The sequence below is a fragment of the Ziziphus jujuba genome, chromosome 2, assembly GCF_031755915.1.
Source record: "Ziziphus jujuba cultivar Dongzao chromosome 2, ASM3175591v1".
NCBI classification, from domain to species: domain Eukaryota; kingdom Viridiplantae; phylum Streptophyta; class Magnoliopsida; order Rosales; family Rhamnaceae; genus Ziziphus; species Ziziphus jujuba.
The window spans coordinates 30,844,742-30,870,957 of NC_083380.1; the positions used below are offsets into that span (position 1 = coordinate 30,844,742).

General features: G+C 29.6%; 1 protein-coding gene across 1 annotated transcript; it reads left to right on the forward strand.

Moving 5' to 3' along the window:
* Positions 1-9,992: 9,992 nt before the first annotated feature.
* LOC132799355 (ankyrin repeat-containing protein BDA1-like) lies at positions 9,993-14,439 on the forward strand. The gene is made up of 4 exons (XM_060815074.1): positions 9,993-10,738; positions 13,683-14,190; positions 14,272-14,322; positions 14,423-14,439. Exons 1-4 carry the CDS (start codon positions 10,007-10,009, stop codon positions 14,437-14,439), a joined length of 1,308 nt encoding a protein of 435 aa, XP_060671057.1. The 5' UTR covers positions 9,993-10,006.
* Positions 14,440-26,216: the final 11,777 nt, after the last annotated feature.

Genomic DNA, 26,216 nt, shown 5'->3' on the forward strand with positions numbered 1-26,216 from the left:
ATTTTCTAAGATTAAAATGGATTATATATATTGATATCTATCCAAGAAATCGCCTCTTCTTTTAAGGGTGGCTCTATTCATACTACAAAATTCTCATATTACATTTTACACACATCCACATTAAAATTTATTTTTACAACCTATACTAATAAATTATATCTATTTTACCCTTAATAATTTAAAATAAACCTTTTCCAAAAACTCCCAAGGAATCTGAGACGTACAAATACTTGTCCTTGTTCTTCATCTGTGTTTAATGTTCGATGAAACAAACATAAATCGATCAAAAACAAAAAGTTGCAAATGCTCTTCTACAAACCAATTTGATTTGTTTAGGTTCCTTCGTTGTTGGGTGAATTCGTTGGTTTGGGTTTAGGATTCGAAGAAAAACATTGACCATACTATACATAACCTAGATAATAGTGGTTCACTTGGTATATGTTTACCAGATAATGTATATTCATCCTATTTATACAACTTGGATTTATGTTTTCATCAATTTCTAATAGTGCAATATATATAACTAAGATGATAGTGGTCTACTTGGTATAGGTGTACAAATAGCATACATTCATCCCAACATAGACTTATATTTATATCAGTCATTAAGAGTGTTGCGATATACATAACTTAGATGATATTGGTCCAACTGATATATATTTACCGAATAGCATAGATTCATCCAGTTTATACAATCTAGACTTAACAAATATATATATATATATATATATATACATGTTGATATTACACATCAGTAATGTTATGATATTTGGGATTGTATATATTGAATATTAGACCACACTGGTATATGTAATTGGATACTCATCAAGAAACTATTGAACATGAATAGATAAAAAAATGCAAATAGATGAAGAACACGAGCTAGAAAATCAATTTTGAGGAAAACTGTCATGAAGAAAATGAAACAACTAAATACTTGTATTTACAAAATTGAAAAAAAAAAAATGATTTGCCAATCTTTCTCTTCTATTTTGTTATCTTCATCATAATACTCTATGGTTAGAGTTTATGATTTTTCCTAAATTATGAAAGGATGAATATAGGTATAGTGTATCTAATATTTAGGGGAATGTATTCAATTTAGAGTTTGATGGATTTAAAATGAGCTATAGATTTTAAAGGATTTAATGGATTGTAATGAAATTCTACACACTCTATAAAGATTTTTTAAGAATCTAACGAAATCTTTGAGTTTAAAGCTGGATTTTATATTAACAATTTTTTTCACAATTTCACCGTTAAATTACTTTCAAATCCATTAAAATCCATTATTTTTTAAAATATTTTAAAATCAATAACTTTTTAAATATTATCAGATTTTAAAAGAATTTTACAAAGTCCTAATTGAATATACCTATATTTTAATGAATTTTTACAAAATCCGTCAAAATCTGAAATGAATATCATTAGACTTGTATGCACTCTTTTAAAATCTAAATCGAATACCTTTAAATTTTTAAAATTTTTTAAAATCCTTCAAATTCTAAATTGAATACACCCTTTTTAATTTTTTTTTAAACGCTTAAAGATATTTCTGATATTTTATCAATGGTTATTCTTGGAATAGTAAAAAATCATTATTATGATTTCTCCTATTTTGTTATCTTCATCGTTATTGTTAGAATATTAAAAGATCATTAAATTTGTAATGTGCCTAATAAGTTTTATAATGTGAATAAAACTATCCAACATTTAATTGGAATTTTACCAAATTGACCTTTTAATATTCAAATTAACTACTCATATAAATTATATCTAAATTATATCTTGTTTTTTTTAATGAAACTGATAAAAATTGAGCATTACACCGAAAAAAAAGAAATGCATTCTTTTTTTTTTAATTAATTCTACTCAAAACAAGTTATAATTTAGACATATATTATTTATACATAAGTGGTCAATTTGAATTTTTATAGGGTCAATCTCATTAAATTCCAACAAAAACTTTGAGAAAGGGGGGAATTTAATATTATACAATAGTTGAGAGGGGACATTGTTTGGGAAAAAGAAATTATAAGGCAAATTGAAATATGGATGAAAGTTGAGGGAGATATTTTTTAATTTTTCTAAATATTAGAAGACAGAGTGCTTTTAAAAAAGGAGAATTTTATCCATGAAATTTAATAACCACACCACACTCTGTACACACTCACTTTTTAATTCATTTTTATTATTTATGCTAATAAATTATACCTTATTTACCCTAAAATATAATTAATATACACTACATTAACTTCCCCTAATTCCCCTTGATTGCTCTAATTTCCAAATCAATCTTGCATTATTTGTCAGGACCCGTCCAAAATTCCCCACCGGAACCCTAGACAAGCCCTGATCCTAGGGAAACCCTACCGGACCCTCCAACGGAAAATCTGGCAGAGCCTCCCCTAAGGGATTTACTTACCACAAATTACCTGCACTGAAAACACACTTAAAAAAAAACATCCCCTTATTCCTCCCACAAACTACAAATTATTCCACAAATTTACAGCACTTCAAAGAACAGTAAATCAGTGCATAAAGAACAACTACACGTCCAATACAGTATACAGAGCATTATACAACAAATGTGGAATTTATAAAATGACAGGTAAAGAAACAATACAAGATAGAGAGGAAAAAGGGAAGAAAAACTTCTTGAACCTTCGGCAACGAACTGAGACGTTGGGCTCGTCCCGAACAATCAACGTCTCCAACCTGGACCTAGGGGAACGGAATTTAAGAGTGTGAGATGCTAATCATCTCAGTGAGTGACCCTATCTACTATACAATATAATATCACAGTAATAAGTAGATAGATAATAATTAATTGGAAATAATAATTTCTCTCAAAACCCTTACAATTCTCTCAGTTGGAAAAGTTCCCTTTTTAAAACCTTTTCACAAAATCCTTTGTTCGTATTCCCCGAAAACCAAGACATCAAATAAATAAATACCATAAACAGTAATAATTATATTTCTAGTTCCAATACAGCTTTAAAACATTTTGTTTTTAAAACAATGTCCTGAAAATCATTTGATGCACCCACTATATACCAGTGGCGCCAACAGTACCCAGCGTCCCAAGGTACCGCCAGACAGGAGGTTATAGAGAGAAACCGGCATACGGTCGCGTGGCGTCCCACTGCGCCGCTGCTAACCAGGTGTCCCGGCCATGGGGGGTGGCCTACCCTCATCCGATGGCAACCATAGGACAACCTCATAATATCAACCGCGCGCTAATCACATCACCTGCGCGCTAATCACATCACCTGCGCGCTAATCACAACCGTGTGCACACTAACCATATCACATATAAACAGAACACCAGTACGTGCACGGTGCATCCAAAAATCATAAAATTCACAATTTTAAATTATATATCGAATTTCACATTTTGTATAAACATAGCGGGCATAGTCCATCCGCTTGAACCCGGAAATTCTCCGTAATTTCTTTATAATCAACACCATAAATTTCATGATTTTCAAATCCACCAACTCCCAAATCCATCAATTTAAATATCCACATTTTCCCAATAGCATAAATAATTCTCGAAATGTCATAATCAAATCTCATAATATTCCATGGGCATATTTTATAAAAATTGAAATCACCAACATAACCAAATATTTTCCTTGAAACATTTGAAAATCAAATCATGCCCAATTTAATGTTAAAACCACAAGAAATTTCAAAATTCTCAAACCATAAAATAATTTCACATGGCATAAATTTGTAAAATGCACATTTTCTTAAATCCAATAAATTCACCAATAAATCCACAATAAATCACATAAATATTTGGCACATGAAAATTAAATTCCAAATATTTAAATCACACATAATATATTCACCAATTAAATTCCCAAATTTAATTTGAAGGTGGGTCACTCACCTGGAGCACGCAATTAAACCACGATCCACTACGGGATCAATTCTACGACTCACCGGTGCTCCTAGAACAAAATTCATAGACAGTCAAATAAATTAATATTTTATTCAGGTAAATAATACCCGGTACCCGGGGGGTCAAAACACAAACGATATCTAGAATTTACGAGTTATATACCGAATCGAAGCTCGAGTGATGCTGATCACAGATTCGGTCTCAATTTCCAAGGATCGTACCCGACGGGGTTTGAATTTCGCCAGGAAGCTTTTCGGGTTTCGGCTCCACAATTCTCCCAAACTGTCGCGAATTGGCGGAAACGGATGCCGGATTCGGGTTCAGGAGGTCGAACACAACCAACGGGACCGGCGGTGAGCAAAACGGAGGCCGGACGGCGGAGAAATCACCGTTTGAAGATTTCCGGCCCCTCGCGGGAAAACGCTCCGATCCCGGCGCGTCGGTGGTCCGATGGCCGTGATTTTTGGTGGGTCGGCCGGACTTGAGGAGAGGATCAAGGGTGTACGGCGCGTGTGGCCGGAAAATGGTCGGAAGTGGGTCGATTTGCGGTGGCCGGTGGTGGAGGGAAAAACTTGCCGCCGATCTTCGGATGTCCGATCCGAGCGCGTCCGGCGACCGTTCGCCGTGAAAATTGGAGGTTTTGCCGGAAATGAGGAGGGGAACCTTGCTGGCCGGTGCGTGCACAGTAACTCGACCGGAAAATTTGAAAATCTCCGGTGGCTGGCGGACTCTCTCTCTCTCTTTCTCTCTCCTCTCTCTCTTTCTCCCTCTTCCCCGAGAATTTTAACAAATAAAAACCCTTGTGTGATACTGTTCATGCCACGTGGACCAATCAGAAGCTGACACGTGGCACCACTGTGCACTTAAGCCAGATATATTAAAATAATACGGTATCCGGCAAATTTCAAACGTCCATAACTTTTTAACCAAATGTCCAATTTAAGCGTGCCGCTAGTCTATGAACTCGTATCGACGAGTACTTTACAACCATACAAGAGTCAACACAAAATTACATCACAAGAAAAAGTCAACTCCCGGCACCTTTTGGACAGTTTACACTTCAACTTGTTTTGCCCATAACTTTCAAACCGTAGCTCCGTTTTTGACGTGCTACTAGTCTACGAACTCAGGGCGTCATGCACTTCGCCACGGTACCCTGGTCAACTCGAAATTCCAACTGGAGCAAAAAGTCAACTTTTGACCAGCTCGGTCAACGGTCAACCTCGGTCAACGTGCACGGATTCTGGTGCGATTTGGGACGGGATGTTACATTATTCATCTTCAATTTGATGAACAAACATATTTAATCCAATTGATTTGATTGCTTAAACCATGAGTTTTATATACTATGCTATGATTGCCTCAACTTTTTCTTATTGGAGTTTGAATTTCAATGGAAGAACGAGCCTTTCTTCAAATATACATAAATGAATGACTTTATATATTATTGATTTTTTATTCATTTTATATAATCTGGTCCTAATTGTCTATTTTGGCAATCAAAAACCAGGATGAGTTCAAATTGTCAAGGCTATATATATATATATATATATATGTTGAACAAGTTTTCTTATTATTGAATTTCTATTTAAGTTTATATAGTCCAAATCTAATTGTTTCTCCAGTATACATATCCCAAATGGATTCAAATTATTTGAGTTGTGTATAACGGGCTATATAATCTGAATATAATTGTCTTTAGTGAAATACATAATCCAGTTGAGTTAAAATTGTCCGGATTATGTGTATTGAACAAACTCAAAGTTCCCATTCTATTTTTTCTAATTTCCAAAGCAATTCATAAGAAGAAATTAAGAAAAAAAATACAAAGAAAACAAATAAATAAATAAAAAAAGCTAAAGAGTGTTGAAAGGAATGATTTTTCTTTTCTTCCTTTTTTTTTTTTTTTTAATCTATCTTAGAAAAAAAATACAAAGAAAACAAATAAATAAATAAAAAAAGCTAAATAGTGTTGAAAGGAACGATTTTTCTTTTTTCTTTTTTTTTTCTATCTTTTTTCTCTTGATTGCTAAATTTCATTATCGCCATTATTAGAAATTTTTATTTTTTTCTAAAACTCCATTATAGTGTACATAATTTTTTTATTTTCATGTTATATAAATATTTAAGGGTATTTGTAACCTTTTTATTAAAGGATTTTTTGAAATATAAAAATATAATTAAAAATATAGTGCTCTTATTAAATTTCATAGCATAAATAGAATCAGCTTTTAAAAAATGCATATAAAGGAGATCCTTCTTTTGAGAATTTTTTATTTCTATATATATATATATATTTTAATTCAAAAAATGCTGGTAAGCTTGTAGAATTCTTATTTCGAGGATTTTTTATTTCTATATATATTTCTTTAATTCAAAGAAATGCTGGTAAGTAAATGCTACAATAAAATCATTTTTTGTAGTGGTACAATATGGGCTAGCCAATACGTAATAATGTATAAGGGAATTAGATGAAAGAATCGAAAAATTATTGAGCGCCTTCTTCGTTACACTATCAGGATTTTAAAAGGGCCTGATTCATAACTCAAAATGAGGCAAGATATATATGACTTGGGAGTTAAATTCAAATGCCTAGCCCAAATTATGATCGAAGGTGATACTATTTTATGAGAATGTGTAATATATATATATATATATATATATATATGGAAGGCTGGTCATATCATCACATATCATTTCTAATTAATTATCATATACAATACACGGTATAGATTCACCAAAATATATATATATATATATATACAATACAACATATAGGTAAGTCAACCTATAGTCATAATATATACTAAAAAAATTAAAAACACACAAAAACCTATAATGCATATCTTTAAAATTAATTATTATACAATATTTGATTATAAATGATTTGTATACAATCACATCATTCATATACTTGCTATAAATGTAAAAAAATAAAAATAAAAATAAAAATTAATAATGTTATAAAGATCAAATCATGTACCAAATGAATGTTAAATATTATATGTTGATATATTTATAAAACTTAAACATAAATAAATAAAATTTTAAATGGATAAATGAATAAAAAAAATTAAATCAATCATTTGATAACTCTTTTTTTGAAATGATTGATAAAAATACAAATACAAAATTAACTCTTTTTCTTTTTCTTTTTTTTTTTTTAATTGTTTCTTTCAGACACACGTTTGGTATACGCGTATAACGCGTTCTCTGATAAAAACAAAATTAAAGAAAAAAAATGTGTATATATACATAACCCAGGAAATTTTAGAAATAAAAACATACGGATAAATTTTTTGCATATTTTGAAAATCATACTAATAAAAATTATTTGGGAAGGGGGTAAGAAATTTCATTCTGTTTATACTTATAAATAACAATGCTCCACATACTTTTACTGGAATAAATAAATTAATAAATAAAAATAAAAACCTCCACAAGTCAATGACGAAGAAATTTGGCGTTTAACTTTTTTAGTCTTATGGGTCTGTGCTCTTTATAATTTTTTTAATTTTAATTAAGTCAACGTATCTTTTCAAAGACAAAATTAAGTCAACCTATAGTCATAATATATACTGAAAAAAAATATATAATGCACATCTTTAAAATTAATAATTATTTAATGTTTGATTATAAATGATTTGTGTAGAACTACATATTCATATATTAGTAACATATGTTAAAACAAGGTTTAAGTAATGCTATAAATGTTAAATTATTTATTAAATAAATGTTAATATATTGTTAATTCACATATTCATAAAATTTAAATATAAATAATTAAATTTTTAAATAAACTAATTATTTTGTAAATATTTTAATAACTTTAAAGTTATTAAAAAGATTTATTAGATTATTTTACCCAAATTTTATTTATCTCATCTTTTTTTATGTTACCAACAAGATCCAATTCATTTTGTGAAATAATGATTTTGTGAATTAAAAAAAAGAAAAAAGGAGAACAAGGAGCATGAAAATTCATATTAATTTTTACATTTTCAGGATATTCGTTTTGTTTAATCTTTATTAGCACTGAATGATAGTACTGCAATTGAAGGGTACGCAGCTGTGTCTGTCTCGTCTTATCTTGTGGACTTTGTAATTAAAACCAAAAAAACAAAAAACAAAAGAAAAAAAAAAAGACAAAAAAACACTTCATTTTGCCTTAACAATGAAATTTAGAAGATTTATATAATTTATTTGATGCTAATTAATAATGAAATTCATATTTTGATGCCCTGAAATTAAAAAATAAAATAAAATAAAGGCCAATTAAGTTGCCGTGATGATGTTGTATGTCTTTCTCTTGAACCGAGAAAGATAAACCAACTTATTTATCAAAAAAAAAAAAAAAAAAAAGGAAGTAAAAGAAGAAAAAGTAACCGACTTCCGGGGACTGGAAGAGAAACCAACATATTGTTCCCTGAATAAACTAACTTCCGGGAACCGGAAGAGCATTAACGTCGAAATTTCTTACAGCCCGTACTTCAAACACAAAATTAACTCTTTTTATTTTTATTTTTCTTATTGTTTCTTGCATATACACACGTTTGTTATACGCGTATAACCCCGTTCTCTGATAAAAAGAAAATCAAAGAAAATAAATTTAATAAATTAATTAATTAAAAGCTCTGCCCTCCCAATTTCACCAGCATAAATATAAAACTCAAAGCGAATGTATATATATATATATTTACAAATGAAAATAGATTTCCAAAAAATAATTAGTTTCAAAAAATAATCTTTTTTGAAAGCCAAAAAAAAATATAAAAGGCTAATTCTTATTACAAAAAATAAATTTCATTTTCCATAACAAGAAAATTGGAAGATTTCTAATTTCTTTTGATGCTAATTAATAATGAAATTCTCACTTTGGTCCCCAGAAATTAAAAAAAATAAAATAAAATAAAAAGGCAAATTAACTTGCCGTGATGATGTTTGATGCCTCTTCCTTCAACCTGCCTAAAATATTGTTGCCTGAAGAAACCAACTTCCGGGAACTGGAATGGCGTTGACATCGAAATTTCTTGCGGCCCCGGATTTCAAACACAAAAACTTAACTTTTTATTTATTTATTTATTTTTATTGCTATTATTATGCGCATATAACGCGTTTTCTATTATTCACCCAAAAAAAAAATAAAAAAAATAAATAAATAATATAACGCGTTTTCTAAGAAAAGGAAAATCAAAGAAAACAAACAAATAAATAAAATCAAAAGCTCTGCCTTCCCACTTTTCCCAGCAAATATAAAATTCAAAGTAAATATACATACATACATATATATATATATATATATATATATACGAAAATGAATTTCAAATGAATAATTAGTTTCAAGAAATGCATTTTTTAAAGGCAAAAAATACATATAACACGCTAATTCTTATTTCAAAAAATAAAATTCGAGTTTTCTTTATATATATATATATATTACCCAAGATATTTTAGAAATATAAAACATACTGATAAAATTTTCTGCATATTTTGAAATTCATACAAATTATAAAATCATTTGGGAAGGGGGTAAGAAGCTTGATTCTGTTTGTATATGTAACCAAACTCCGCATATTTTAAAAGTCAAAACACGAAGAGATGACGAGTTAATGCGGCCTCTATGATTCAAATTAATTTTTTTTTTCAAAAGGAAACTACTAGGAAATTACGTATAGTGGTGGTGTAAACCTATAAATATGTGACCTTAAATTTCTATCATTTTGGTATGATTGTTTTTGAGAAATGTTCTAGCTACATAAAATTGCCTTGTTTTATTGAATATACATATCTAGACTCGTTCATAGTTCCAAAGTTTCCAGATTTATAATTAGTTGAAAAAAAAAAAATTATAATTCCAAAGTTCCAGGTTTATATTTAGTTTATTTTTCTTGAAAGAAAAAAACAAAACTTTCTTTGATTTTTGGTCATCTCTTTTCCTTTTAGTCCCTAGTAAGTTATTTGCTTTGAAAATTTTTTGTTTTCTTTTTAATTCTTATTTCCATATATATACATATATATATATATATATATATATATATATTGACTCGGTAACATTCTAGTTCACGTGATTTGCAGGTGTTTAAATTGAAAGAAAGAATGGATGACTTGAAAACCGCTGCTCAAAATGGCGATTTGAACTTGCTATACTATTTAATTTTCAATGATCCATCTCTACTTGATCACATCGATGAGGTACCATTTTTTGATACTCCTTTGCATATAGCAGCTCAGCATGGAAACGTCGAATTTGCAATAGAGATAATGAATTTGAAACCATCATTTGCTCGGAAACTAAATCAAAATTTATATAGTCCCATGCACCTTGCCTTGTACAACAAGCAAATCGATATGGTTCATCTATTTCTAGAATGCGAAGCTCTTGATCATCTTGTTCGCATTCGAGGAAAGCGTGGTGAAACTCCTTTGCATTATCTGGCTGCAAAAGAAAACGATGTGGATCATCAACAACAAAAGATTCATCTCTTACTGAAATTCTTATCGGTTTGTCCACTAAGTATCCAAGATACGAATAATCGAAAAGAAACAGCTTTTCATATCGCTGTTAAGTCTGAAAATGATGATGCTTTTGATTTCTTACTAGGCAGACTGCGAAGAGCTTGCCATAAAGGCTCTGAAATGGATGAGAGGAAAATTATAAACTTGAAGGATGCCAATGGGGACAATGTGCTACACATTGCTACAGCTATGAATCATTCCCAAGTAAGTCTTTTCTCTTATGTCTTTATCTATTTCAATTGTTGTTTCAATTATTATTTTTTTTCCCTTTATGGTTCAACATTAATTAATTCTTTATTTTCGTATTTAATTTTTTTTCTTTTTTTGGTTTGAAATCACTCTCAATTAATGGATTTAAGTAGAGGTGGCAATTTAAGTCATGGCACGTCTATAGTGTTCGAAAACAATACGGAATAAATGGGTTTAGGTCATAATCGGGTCAACCCGTGTAACACGATTATTAATCGTATCATTTTCGCATTGATCTGTTTAACTCGAAATTGACCCATTATGACCCATTTGCTAAACGTGTCAGTTTCAACCCGACACGATTAAATACCTATTACAACCCATTTAAATTTAATTTTAAATTATAATTTTACACATAATATATTATTTAATAAATAAAAAATATTATAAATTAAAAAACTTTATAAAAGTAATTTTTTTATAAAGCCACATGTATTGAGATTTATATATTGTGGATTAGGATTTGTAAATATAATTTGAAAGTATATTATTATGAAATTTAAATATTATATCTAATTTTTTAATGCTTAAATTATTTTTATGTTATTTTTTTAATTATTATTTTTAAATTATTTTCAAATATGGAGCTTTATTTTAAAGTTAGCAGAATAGATATATTAATAAACAAGTTAATTTTTAATAAATTGGTTAATTTTGAATTAATATGTTAATTTTCAATAAATAGGTTAATTTATAGGTTAATAGGTCAATATTCAGGTTAATAGGTTAACAGGTCAACACGACCTGTTAAAGTAATCGTGTTAAATGGGTCGTGTCGGGTTGACCTGTTTATAAACAGGTTGGGTTAGTGTTTTAGATATCTAATAAGATTAATAAATGGGTGGGGTTAGGGTTGAATATTTTTGACACGATTATTAAACGAGTCGACACGAACACGACACATGGACACGAATTGCCACCTCTAGATTAAAGCGTATCTTAAAATATCTAGAACAGAGATAATAGGTACGTATAAAACTTACTACAAATATCCATGGGAAGCCAAAAGCAAAACTCCACAAACCTTGCTAATCTTGTCAAGCAACCAAATCTCACAAATCTCAAATCTCAATCATTTGTTATGGAAAAACCAAGCAAGTATGTTTCTCTCTGTATAAACATGTTGGCACATATAGCAATGTTGTTTTCAGAAGGGGTTTTTTATTGTAATGAAATTTTGTTAATTTCCAAATGAAAAAAAAAAGGGAGTTAAGTGCTAATTAATTTCAACGACTTTTTCAGTTTTATTGATTTTTCTTAATTTACAAAGAAAAATATAAAAAATACAATAAAAATAATTCTATTTTAAAATTTAGTCCAATCTAATCTACCAAACAAATAATTAAATTATATAGATACTATAAGTTCTTCTACAGTCAATACCATCCGGATGAAATCGCGTGCGGACCAGAGAAAAGCAGACGCTGTACATAAAAAAATATTGGCTTTTCACTCAAAGAAAAAGCCGACGCTACATAAGAAAAAAATATTGACTTTGCTTCGGCTTTACGTCGGCTTTGCTCTTGGTCCGCATGCAACCCCATCCGGACGATTCTGACCATAGAATTCTCCTACATACTATACCGTCCAATTTTATCCAAATCTCAAATAATATTTTAATCCTTTCCAATCCAATATTATTGGATGCTGAATAAGTGGTTCCAAAAGCAAAACAAAAAAAAAAAAAAAAAAGCCGTTGGTAATAAAATTTATTTTACTTCGAATGGTGATCGTACGCATATAAGTAGACATTTCATATAATTTGTTAACACCACATGCAACTATATGAAATTTTTAGTGCTCAAAACTATATATAATGGTATAGATCCATATAACAGATCTATCGTTAAGATTCATTACCTTAATGGGTCGTAAACTGACAATAAGTACATTTTATTTAATCCAGGTGCTAACATTTAAAACTATAAATAAAAATAAAAATAAGAAAAAAGAAATAGGGTATCAGCCATAACAAATGCAGTGTTTATAATTGTAAATTCCAAGGCTAAAAGTTTTTTAGCCATAACAAAATGAAATTATTAGTTGTTGTCAATAACTCTGTGGCTACAAGTTTTTAACCCAAAAACAAAAAAAAAAAAAAATTGCATTGAAAATATATTTTTAGCCACAATAATATTTGTAGTTAAAACTAATTGTCGTGGCAAAAAGTGGTTGTTCTAACCAAAACAATGTAGCTGAAAAGCGAGTGCTAAAAATTTATTTATTTTAGTGTGAGTTGCATAAAACAGTAGGGCCACGTGCCATATAAATTTAATTACCTATAATCATGTACCACGTCATGCAACGATAAAATAAAGTATGTAAGTCCTTTAAAATATTTATTAAATATCCTCTTATTAAATGGTTCATTATTGTATCACATCAAAGAGAGTAGAGGTTGAAATACTCATGCGAGTGAAAAAATGTTAAAGCAATCAAAATTTTTAATAAAATTTTGTTTACCAAATAATGTGACATGGGATTAATGGTTTACACAAAATTATACCTTGACTTATGAAAATTGAACCATGCAACAAATTGTTTGGTATCCAAGATTTGTTGACTCTATCATTATTGCTAAGAAATATATAAACTTTTGAACTCTAAATTTTTGTTTTGAACTCCATAATCTTTACTTTTGGACTCTAAATTATTGTTTTGAACTCCATAATCTTTTGAATTTTCATCCTTTCGTTTTTTTTTCAAAACTAGATAATATATAATATTTGTAACCAACATTTTTGTAAAACTTATTTACAATATTGGTTAGTCATACTACTGTATAATTTATCAACTTAGAATAAAATATTTTTGTAGTATATGTATATATCGTAATGGATATTATAGATAAAATGGGGATTTTTTGTCCTTAAAAACCTTTTAAAATAATTTTTCCAATAAATTAGGTTATAATTTTCAAAATCAAGGATGACGATTTGATAAGACTCTATGATATAGAATAATTAATTAATAAACTAATTTAGCATATTAATGGATCTTTAATCAGGTGGTGAGAATATTATTGGAAGATAGTAAAATCAATGTAAACGCAAAGGATTCAAGGGGTTTGACTGCTCTAGATATCTCATTTGAAAATAGATCAAATCCACTCTACACAGAAGTCAGGGAAAGACTACTTGGAGCTGGAGCTTTAAGAGCTGAGTCCCTTCCAAAAGTCTCCAGCTCCATGGATATGGATCACTTGAGGTCTAAGGTGGCATTGACAGAACAAATTGCCATAATTTTGATTCGTTTGAAAAACGACACAAAGAATGAATCAGTACGCAATTTGGTACTAGTGGCTTGTGGAACGATTGCAACATTCACATTCCAGGCTGCACTAAGTCCCCCAGGAGGAGTTTGGCAGGATGGCAACAACAACAAAATTAACACTCATCGACCTGGGACGGTGATAATGAGGACTCCAAATTTCTTCGCTCTATATGTTTGCAACAGCGTCACATTTTATATTACAATCATGATTATGGCTCTTCTACTCGCTAATGGGAATATTGGTAAGCTGCTGAGAGGGCTTCTCTTTCTCTTTCTTTTGTGCTATACACTTAGTTTGGGAGTCATATGGCCCTACTTTACAGGTGAACCAATTTTCATCCCTACTCTTGTTATGTTGCTTTTCTATGTGCTAGGTATGTTTGGGTTTTCAATTCTGCACAATTGGGAAGTTCAATTTATGAAGAAGATTGTACATATTCAGTGAGTGTTTTTTTTTTTTTTAAATGTTTTTAGGTAAGAAGATTCAGTGAGTGTTAATTGTTCATTGTGTACAATATGTGTTCCATTTATTCATTATTTGTTTATTTTATAAGTACCCATAATTGAATTTCACGGTTTATTTATAATTGGTTTTGGTTTTATTGGTTGGTTTTACAATTATTTGTAAAGATAAAACCTATATAAAAGCACCATCTAGTGTTATAATGTAAATTCCATATTAATTGTATCATTAATTGTAAAATTCTACAACAAAAATATTTACATAGGAAAATGATTATGCTACTATATAATTGTAAGTAATTATTTTCCAAAAGCATGTGAAATTTACCAGAAGAAAAAAATTGAGATTTCTGGTATTGACAACTTAGTTGTTGTTTAAAACCCTAAAGATACAGAAGCCGACCAAGTGAAAGCTACTGTCTAATTTTCCGTTTAAGACATCAATACTTGGACAATAATTATAATAAAAAAAAAAAGATAGCCAAAAATTTCCTAAAAAACATATCGTCTAAATTGCATTATTTTGAAAATGAGGATCGAAAACGTAATCATCCCGAAATGGAATTAAAGTACAACTATTCCAAATTTTAATTTAAAAAAAAAAAAACAAAACAAAAAAAACCTCTGGCAAGGTAACTCTGCTCTTGGACCCGGGCCAAATTCTTGGCATAGCAACCCTCCAACAATTGTATGATGGCTCAATATTCTGGTTTAGCAGATCATGTAAATGGGACAAATAATAATAATAATAATAATATATATGCTTGCTCATTTAAAACAATTTCTTTCCTTTCCGACTGTTTTGAACTTACAACATTTTCAATGTAGATGTAAATGAAATATCAACTTAATCAGTTTTATATAATGTCTATTTGATTCATAAAACTTAGTAATTCTTCTTTATTTCCAACCTTTTATTGCATATTTGGTATAACTTTATTCTATTAGGATTTGGATTCTCTCCTAATATAAACTTTACCTAAATTTTTTTGAAGATTTAGTGATACATAGCTTCTATCATCAATGATCAAAATTCATCTTAATATTTTTTTAAAGTTTATATTTCAATGATACTCTCAAAATGGATTTTAATTGGCATCCCTAAATCAACGCCTAAATCACACTTTTTCTTCTGCTCCGGCTTTTCTTCTACATGTTTCTTCTGTGCTTTAATGATTTTTCTTATGAACTTTTAGAATATATTAGGGGGAAAAAAAATTTGGCAGAGGACAAAATCCAACAAGAACTCTGATACGATTAAATATATTCCAACAAAAACTTTGTAATATTTTCTCCTCTACGTTTTTATTTTTATTTTTTATTTTAATCATCTAGCTCCTTTTCTTGTTTCTCAGAAAGTGTTCCATTCTTTCCTCATTTTTAGAATTAGATTTATGAACAAGGATGAGTTACGAGTTATTCCTTCTATTGATGTCCGGCTAGCCTTAATCGTTTCCTTTCCTTTTTGTCCTTTTTATGGCTTTTTTTTTTTGGTTTTTTTTTTTGTTATTCGTTACTTAATTTTGTAACAATACATTATCATTGTGTATATTTCGAGAAAGTAGAGGTAGCAAATGAGAATTTCAGAAAATTAATTGCTCAGTTCTATTTTTGGATAAACAAAAATGATATTCTATTGCAAAACAGTTTGGGTGGGCTTATCTGTTTATTTGGTTAGGTGATAAAAAGTTGAATTTTATTTTTAAAAGCTAATAAAATTAAATGAAAAATAAATTAAACGGTGAATCTTAAATCATTGATATGTTAGTTGGTCGTAAAATTATGGAAAGGTTAAATTAAAAAAAAATAAAAAGAGAAAAATAAATAAAAAGATGAATCTTGACCATTAATATATTAGTTGCCATGTGTCCTTAGATCCTCAAAAATTTAGACAAAGTTTAGACCAGAAGAGAATCCACATCCATTATATTAAGGATAGTTCTATTCAAACCATAAAATTAGTTCTAGTATATTTTTAAAAAATTTTTTATTTAAAAAATACTCATTGATAAAAAATCAAAAATATCTTTAAGCACTTGAGTAGAACAAAACACTACATGTACTATATTATATTTATATTTTAGAAAAAACAATATATTGTAGTAATGGAGTTTAGTGACGAAGAAGTAAAGATAGAAAATAATGATTGGTAAATCACCTCTTTCAGTCCTGAAAATGAAAGTATTTTAACTTTTAGTTATTAACTTATTTATCTTGTGTATATGTTTTTTCTTTTTTGAATGTTCGTTCTTTTTATTATTCTCACAACTTTGCTTTCAAAATTGGATGAGTATTTAATTTACAAAAACTAATGTGACATCTACTATCCAATTTATATATATACTATTCAGTTTATATAAATCAAACATAAATTAAATAATATATAAAGTCGTTCGACATACATAATCTAGATATTTTAAAGTTGTTTAGGTTATGTATACTGAAAAAGACTAAATCGAACAAAAATTCATTGACAGGTGAAGTCGTTCAGCATACATAACTCGGACATGTTGAAGTCGCTTGAGTTATGTATATTGGAGAAGACAATAGGATCTGATTTATATAAATCGAATAGAAATTCAATGATAAATAAAGTTGTACAATATACATAACTCAATATTTTGAAGCCGTTCAAGTTATATATACCAAAGAATACAACAAGTTTCGATCATAACTTCAATTACATGTGAAATTGTTTGGTATATACATAGCATGGATGTTTTTAAGTTGTCTGGGTTATTGAACTTGTATATTTCATTCCTATTTGGTATACAAAATTCAGAACAACTCAGAATATCTAACCTTGTTTTTTAAATTTTTTTTTTTTCGTTTTTTGATAAAATGAAGAGGATGGTATCAAGGCTGTGGGGAATTGACTAACGATGATGAAAAACCTTAATGTTTTCTATCTATAGCTATTGGATCAGGTGCGGTTGGAAAAAAGCCTTTAGGGGCTTATCAATTTCAATGGTGTAAGAAGAATGAGGGTGTTAGAATTAGGGGATTCTTATTGTAGTGTATGGTAGTTTAATTGTATTTGTTATAGAGGTATATTGGCATATTTTATTGGTGTAAAAATAAAAATTGAATTAAATGTGAGTATGCAAAGAATATAGTATGGCTGTCAATTTTTATAGTGTAAATAAAACTACTCTTGTATTAATTATGTTGCCTGTATTATAATGTAAAGTGTTGTATTGTATTGATATTGTACTAAGTTTGGTATACAAACATACTGTACTATAATTTAGGGCAAAAATAGTCTTAATTAAGCGAAAATTTAATTTTTATTATTATGTATATGATTTTTTTAAATAATTACATTGCTCGAAATAGGCAAAATTAATTTTTTATTGTTATTCATTTAATTTTTTTATCAATAATTAGATTATTTAAATAGATAAATTAATTTTTCATTATTATTCATGTAATTCTTAAAAACTAATTTTATATAATATCTATTTGATTCATAAAACTTAGTAATTCTTCTTTATTTCCAACCTTTTATTGCGTATTTCTTCTTTATTTCCAACTTTTTATTGCGTATTTGGTATAACTTTATTCTATTAGGATTTTGATTCTTTCCTAATATAAACTTTACCTAATTTTTTTTGAAGATTTAGTGATACATAGCTTCTATCATCAATGGTTAAAATTCATCTTAATATTTTTTTAAAGTTTATATTTTAATGATGCTCTCAAAATAGGTTTTAATTGACATTCCTAAATCAACGCCTAAATCACACTTTTTCTTCTGCTCCAGCTTTTCTTCTACATGTTTCTCCTGTGCTTTAATGAGTTTTCTTATGAACTTTTAAAATATATTAGGAAAGAAAAAAACAAAAAAAAATTGGCAGAGGACATAATCCACCAAGAACTCTAATACGATTAAATATATTCCAAACAAAAACTTTGTAATATTTTCTCCTCTGCGTTTTTTTAACTTTAATTTTTATTTTAATTTTAATTTTTATATTTTTATTTTAATCACCTAGCACCTTTTTATTGTTTTTCAGAAAATGTTCCATTCTTTCCTCACTATTAGAATTAGATTTATGAACAAGGATGAGTTATGAGTTCTTCCTTCTATTGATGTCCGGCTAGCCTTAATCATCTTTTCCTCTTGGTCCTTTTTTTTTTTTTTTTTTTATTCGTTACTTAATTTGGTAACAATACATTATCATTGTGTATATTTCGAGAAAGTAGAGGCAAAGAATGAGAATTTCAGAAAATTAATTGCTCAGTTCTATTTTTAAGATATTTTTTTATTTAAAAAATACTCATTGATAAAAAAATAAAAAATATCTTCAAGCACTTGAATAGAACAAAACACTACATGTACTATATTATATTTATATTTTAGAAAAAAATAATATATCATAGTAATGGAGTTTAGTGACAAAGAAGTAAAGATAGAAAATAATGATGGGAAAATCATCTCCTTCAATCCTGAAAATGAAAGTATTTAATCATAGAAGAAAGAAAGAAGAAAATGCAAACACGTACTTGAAAAATCTAAAATAAGAAAGAAAGAAATAATCCGTACCATAAAAATTTATGCTTTCTGAAGACTCTTAATTTGCTGCATCATTGGCTGGTTGTATATATATGTAGTAGTGTAGGCATAAGAGAGACAGCACACAGCAGAATTTTTTTTTTTTTTTTTTTTTTTTTTGGGGGTGGGAAAGGAGAGATTGCAGATTGATAGAAGGAATATTTCTGGGTTAGACATTGCATATATATATATATATATATAGAGGAAGAAAAAGAAGAAAAATACTGTAGTAACATTGAAGCAAAAGAGAGCTAGAGAGAGATGAAACTTTCAAAGCAATCAATTAAGTTTCTAAAATACAAAAGGAAAACGCGCAAGCGCGCTTGACTCTCCTTTTCATAGAAATTCCGAGGATTTTTCGTAATTCTTTTGGTGCTACACTTCAATTGGTCGGGCAGCCCTCTCAATATTTTATATATATATATCTATATATATATATATATAAAATAATGGGTTTGCTTTTCTTCTTGGAATTTGCTAGTGGGGAAACACTGAAAATGTTTTTTCAAAACAAGCATTTCTACTTTTATTTTTTCCGCTTTAGAAATTTTTGAACGTCTATGATGGTGGAGTTAACGTGGGGCAACGGCCGTCACCCAAACTTATATCATTCATAAAAAATAAAAAAGAGAAAAGGAGCAAGAAAATTCACATTAATTTTTTTACATTTTCAGTAAATTCATTCAGCTTAATCTTAGTAGAGGATTGCGGTGATATTGAAGCATGTCCAGTTGTCTCATCCTTATTATCATTTGCCATAACAATTAAGTTTGGAAGTCTAATTTAACGAGTCTTTCTTTGTTAGATTTTCATTTGCCCTTATTGTAGCATGGATGCATGCATATGGACTAGAAGCAACCAAGCATTTGCACAGAAAGGTACTGGTTTCCGGAATGTGGAGGTGGCTTTCAAAACGTCAACCCTATGTGCACGGTAACGCGGCAACGACGGCAACACGGCTATTTAATAAGCTATCGGTACCAGGCACTGGAATTTACATGGAAGGAAAGGAGACCATATGGTGGTAGGCCAAGTCAATACCAGTCGTTGACTCCCATTTGTCTCAGCCCCTCTCCCTTTACGGTTTCGGATTTATCTTCCCCTGAATTAGATAAAATTTTCTAAGATTAAAATGGATTATATATTGATATCGATCCAAGAAATTGCCTCTTCTTTAAAACTTTTAAAGGTTGTTTTATTCAAACTACAAAATTTGTTAGTCAACTACATTTTACACACATTCACATTAAAATTTATTTTTGCAACCTACACTAACAAATTATGTGTATTTTACTCTTACTAATTTAAAATAAACCTAAATTCATTACAGGGGAATTTTTCAAAAGCTCCCAAAGAATTTGATATGTATAAATACTTCTCCTTGTTCTTCATTTGTTTTTAAGGTTCGACGAAACAAACACAGATCAATCAAAAACAAAAAGTTGCAAGTTTTCTTCTACAAACCAATTCAATTTGTTTAGATTCCTCCATCGTGGGGTGAGTTTGTTGGTTTGGGTTTAGGCTTCGAAGAAACAAACAAAGATCATGATATACATAACCTAGATGATAGTAGTTCATTTGGTATTTGTTTACCGGATAATGTATATGCATTTAGTTTAAACATTCTGGATTTATGCTTTCATCAATTTTTAATAGTGCAATATACATAACTATGATGATAGTGGTCAATTCGGTATACGTTACAAGATAGCATACATTTAGCGCAACCCAAACTTATATTTTCATCAGTCATTAAAAGTGTTGCAATATACATAACTTAGACGATATTGGTCCCTCTGATATATGTTTACCGAATAGCATGTATTCATCCAGTTTATACAATCTACACTTAAACGAATATATATAAATATATATATATATATATATATATATATATATTATATTTGGGATTATATATACCTAATATTAAACCACACTGGTATATGTAACTCATTGAGAAACTATCACACACGAAAAGATAAAACAATGCAAATAGATGAAGAACACGAGCTAGAAAATCAATTTTAAGAAAAACTCTCGTGAAGAAAATGAAATAACTAAATACTAATATTTTTAGGATTAAAAAAAATGATTTGCCAATCTTTCTTGTCTATTTTGTTATCTTCATCATTATACTTCATGGTTAGAGTTTATGGTTTTTCCTAAATTATGAAAGAATGAGTGTAGGTATAATGTATCTAATATTCCTTATTTTTGTTTTTTTTTTTTAAGTGCTTAAGGATATTTCTGACATTTTATGATTTTATCAATAGGTATTGTTGGAATATTAAAAAACATTATTATGATTTTTCCTAAATTATGAAAGGATGAGTGTAGGTGTAGTGTATCTAATATATATATATATATATATATATATTTTTAAAGCGCATAAGGATATTTCTTACATTTTATCAATAGATATTGTTGGAATATTAAAAAATCATTAAAGTTGTAATGTGCCGAACAAGTTTTATAATGTGAATAAAACTGTCCAATATTTAATTGGAATTTGACCAAATGGACCTTTTAATATTCAAATTAACTACTCATATAAATTATGTCTAAATTATAACTTGTTTTTATTGAAACTGATAAAAAATTGAGCAATAACACCGATAAAAAAAAATGCATTCTGTTTTTTTTTTTTTTTTTTTTTTCAATCAATTCTGTTCAAAACAAGTTATAATTTAGACCTATATTGTTTATATATTAGTGGTCAATTTGAATTTTTATGCAGTCAATTTCGTTAAATTCAAACAAAAAAATTTGAGAGGGGGGCAATTTAACATTATACAATAATTTAGGGGTGAAATTGTTTGGGAAAATATTATGGGGCAAATTGAAATATGGATGAAAGTTGAGGGAGATATTTTGTAATTTTTCAAAATATTAGAAGGCAAATTACTTTTAGAAAAAAATAATTATATCTACACTGCGAAATTTAATAACCATAATATATTTTATACACGCTCACTTTTTAATTCAATTTTTATTATCTATACTAATAAATTAACATTATTGTATAATTTATCCTTAAATATAATTAATATACACTACATCAACTTCACCCCTAATTCCCTTTGATTGCCCTAATTTCTAAATCAATATTGCATTATTCATCGTCAACCTATGAGTAGATAGATTTAATCCAATTGATTTGATTGCTTGAATCATGAGTTTTACATACGATGCTACAATCAACTCAACTTTTTTCTTATTGGAGTTCGAATTTACATAAGCGAACGATTTTACATATCGACTTTACATATCATTGAATTTCTACTTAGTTTATATAACCTAGATTAATTGTCTACTCTAGCATATAAATCCAGGATGAGTTCAAATCGTTAAGGCTATATATGATGAATGAGTTCCTTTATTATTAAATTTTTGCTTAAGTTTATATGATCCAAATCTAATTGTTTTTTCTAGTATGCATATCTTAGACGAATTCAAATCATTTAAGTTATATATATTAGATCTAAATGTTTTTTTCTAGAATACATAATCCGGATGGATTTAAATTATTTGGGTTATATAATTCGAATACAATTGTCTTTTGCGGTATGCATAACATAGATGGTTTAAAATTACCCTGGCTATGTGTAACACCTCGTCCCGAACCATATCGGAATTCTTGCACGTTGACCGAAGTTGACGGTTGACTGTTGACTTTGACTGTTGACCAAAGGGGTCAAAAGTTGACTTTTTGTTCCAGTTGGAATTCTAGGTTGACTGAGGTACCGTTACGAAGTACACGTTGGCACGAGTTCGTAGACTAGTAGCACGTTGAAAACGGAGCTACGGTTTGAAAGTTATGAGCAAAACAAATTGAGGTCCAAACTGTCCAAGGGGTGCCGGAGTTGACTTTTTTTTATGCAAAGTTGAGCTTTGACTCATGCATGGTTGTGAAGTACTAGTCAATACGAGTCCGTAGACTAGCAGCACGTCCGATTTGGACATGTGGTTTGAAAGTTATGGACCTGTAGAGTTTTTCAAATACCGTATTATTTTAATATTATTTTTAAACGTGTAACGATGTGCCACGATGTGCCACGTGTGACTTAATATCATATTATTTTATTATTATTTTAAATAATAATATTATTATTAATATTATTTAATTATTTTTAATTTATTTCTTTTTATTTCTTTTTCTTTTTTTTCTTTTCCCCCACGTGGGAAAAAGGGCACGGGCCTTCTCCTTCTTCTTCCTCTTCTTCTTCTTCTTCCTCCTTCTTCTTCCTTTCCCTTCCTTTCTCCCTCTCGATCTCACCGTATTTTTAATTTCTGGCCACCCATTGCCCACACGCGTCGGCCAGTGATGAGCGGAGGGAGGAGGCGAGCTCGGCCGCAAATTTTCACGGTCACCTGCCGCCGGACACGCCCCGATCGGGCCGGAGAAGCCGCTGGCCGGAAATTTTTCTCTCTCCTCTTTTCTTGTGTATTCCGGCCACCCCAGTCCAAATTGCCACCCCTCTCCCCCTATTTTGGGTCCTCTGAGTCCAAATATGGCCTCCAATCTCCAAAATCCGAAGCGGTTTGCGAGATACGAGGAGATCAAAACCGGCCGAAGCTTTCCGGCTACCTCCGGCGGAATTGGGGTCGATGGAGACTGGTAATGCGATCCTCATTCCACGAGCTTCGATTCGGTATATTATTCGACCATTTTGGTTAACGTTTGTGTTTGACCCTCAGGTACCAGATATTATTTGCCCGAATAAAATATTAATTTATTTGACTGTATGTGAATTGTGTTCTAGGAGCACTGGTGAGTCGTGGAATTGATCCCATGGTGGATCATGGTTTAATTGCGTGCTCCAAGTGAGTGACCCACCTTGAAAACTATTTTGGGCAATTAATTATATTTATGTGGTGTTGAATCGATATCTGTAATTTGTGCTCATGTGGTGTATTTTAAATATAATCGGGAAAAATATTATTTTATATATATTTATCCATTGGTGCTAAACGGAAATTTGGGGTCATTAAGAAATTTCCTATTATTATTTTATTGTGATTAAATGGTATTTATTACACATGAGCAAGTATTTTCAGTAATTAATTGTGTCTGGATTTTATATTATTCTTGGGCATAATTGGTTTGAATATTTTAAGAAAATTATTTGCTTATATTGGTGGTTTAATTTTCATAATTATGCCCGTGGTATATTATTCGTTGAACCGCGTGTTGCGAGAAAAATTATTGTTTTACTGTTATCGATGTTTTCGTACCGGGTTTATTAAATGAAAATATGTGGGATGGTAAATGTGAAAATTGGTATATTTTCCACGGTAATTTTTGGAAAGAACGGTACGGTTGATTTAATAATTATTTTAGACGCACTCATACAGTATTGGTGTTCTGGTGTATGTCCACGTGGTTTAGCGCGCAAGTATTATGTGGTTTAGCGCGTAAGTATTATGTCTCCCGTGGTTTCCATTGGACCGTTAGCAGGCAAGTTTGATATTGGCCACAGCCGCCTCTCCCTTGGCCGGGATGACGGTTTCAGCAGCGATACTGTCAGGACGCCGAAGTGCCGTTTGCAAGTTTCTCTCTTTAATCTCCCCGCCAGTCGGTGCTCGGGACGCTGGGTATCGGAGAACATCACTGGTATATGGTGTGGTGCGTCAAGTGTAATTTTCAGATAAAGTTTCAAACCCCAAAGGTGTTCAAAAATTATTTATTATAATTTATTACATTTTAATTATATATTGGGGTAATTATTTATTTATTGTTTATCAAATGTTTGATCCCTTGGTTTTCGGGAAGTACGAATATCGGATTTTGTGAAATCGTTTTAAAAAGGGAACATTTCCAACGGAGTGATTGGTGAGAGTTTTGAGGGAAAATTATTATTTCCAACTGTTATTATTTATTTATTAATTGTTAGTATTAATTCAATTCCCTTATTTGTTATATTATTATTATTATTATCATTAAAAGAGTTCAGTAGTTAGGGTCACTCATTGAGATGATTAGCATCTCACGTTTTTAAGTTCCGTTCCCTTAGGTGCAAGGGGTGATAGACGTTCTTCCGGGGCGAACAAATTCTCCGCTGCCATCGTGTTTCGAGAAGTACCTTTGTACTCATTCATTCAGTTGTATTATTTCTTTCATCTTTGTTGTATTTCTGTTGATTAGCACTTCATAAAGCTCTGTATACTATTTGGACACTTATGTTTTATTTATACACTGGGCTGCTGTTATTGTTGTGAAGTGCTGTAAATTGTGGAAACAACTTGTAGTTTTGCGGGAGGAATAAGGGGGTGAATATAGAAGTGTATTTTCAGTGTAAGTAATTTTTGGTAAGTCCTACCCTTAGGGGAGGTGCTGTCGGATTTTCTGTTGGAAGATTCGATGGTATTTCCCTAGGATCAGGGCTTGTCTAGGATTCCGGAGAAGAATTCTGGACGGGTCCTGACATATGTGTGCTGAACGACTTTAGGGTTTCCATTTCATTTTTTTTTTTTTATTCTCAAAGCAATTTGTATGAAGAATAGATAGAAAGAGAATTAAGAAAGTAAACAAACAAATAAATAAAAAAGCTAAATAGGGTTTAAAGGAATGATTTTTCTTTTTTTTCTTTGTTTTTTAATCTTTCTTTTTCTCTTAATTGCTAAATTTCATTATCTCATTATTAGTTTTTTTTTTTCCTGAAAATGCATTATAGTGTGCATAGTAGTTTATTTTCATTTTATTTAAGTATTTAAAAGTATTTGTGACCTTTCATTGAAGGATATTTTTGAAATATAAAAATATAATTAAAAAGATAATGTTGTTATTGAGTTTCATAGTATGAATGAAATCACCTTTTAGAAAATGCATATATAAAGGGGATTCTTATTTGGAGATTTTTTTCTTTCTATATGTAATTTTTAATTAAAAAAATTGCTGGTAAGTTTGTAGCATTCTTATTTCGAGATTTTTTTTATTTCTACATATATATATATATATATATATATATATATTAATTCAAACAATGCTGGTAAGTAAATGCTACAACAAAATCATTTTTTATAGTGGTACAATATGAGCTAGCCAATATGTAATAATGTATAAGGGAACTTGATGAAAGATTTGGAAAATTATTGATATAGCCTTCTTCGTTTCACTATCAGGATTTTAAAAGGGCCTGATTCATAACTCAAAACGAGGCAAGATATATATACTTTGGAGTTAAATTCAAATGCCTAGCCCAAATTACGATTGAAAGTGGTCCTATTTTATGAGAATGTGTTTTATATATA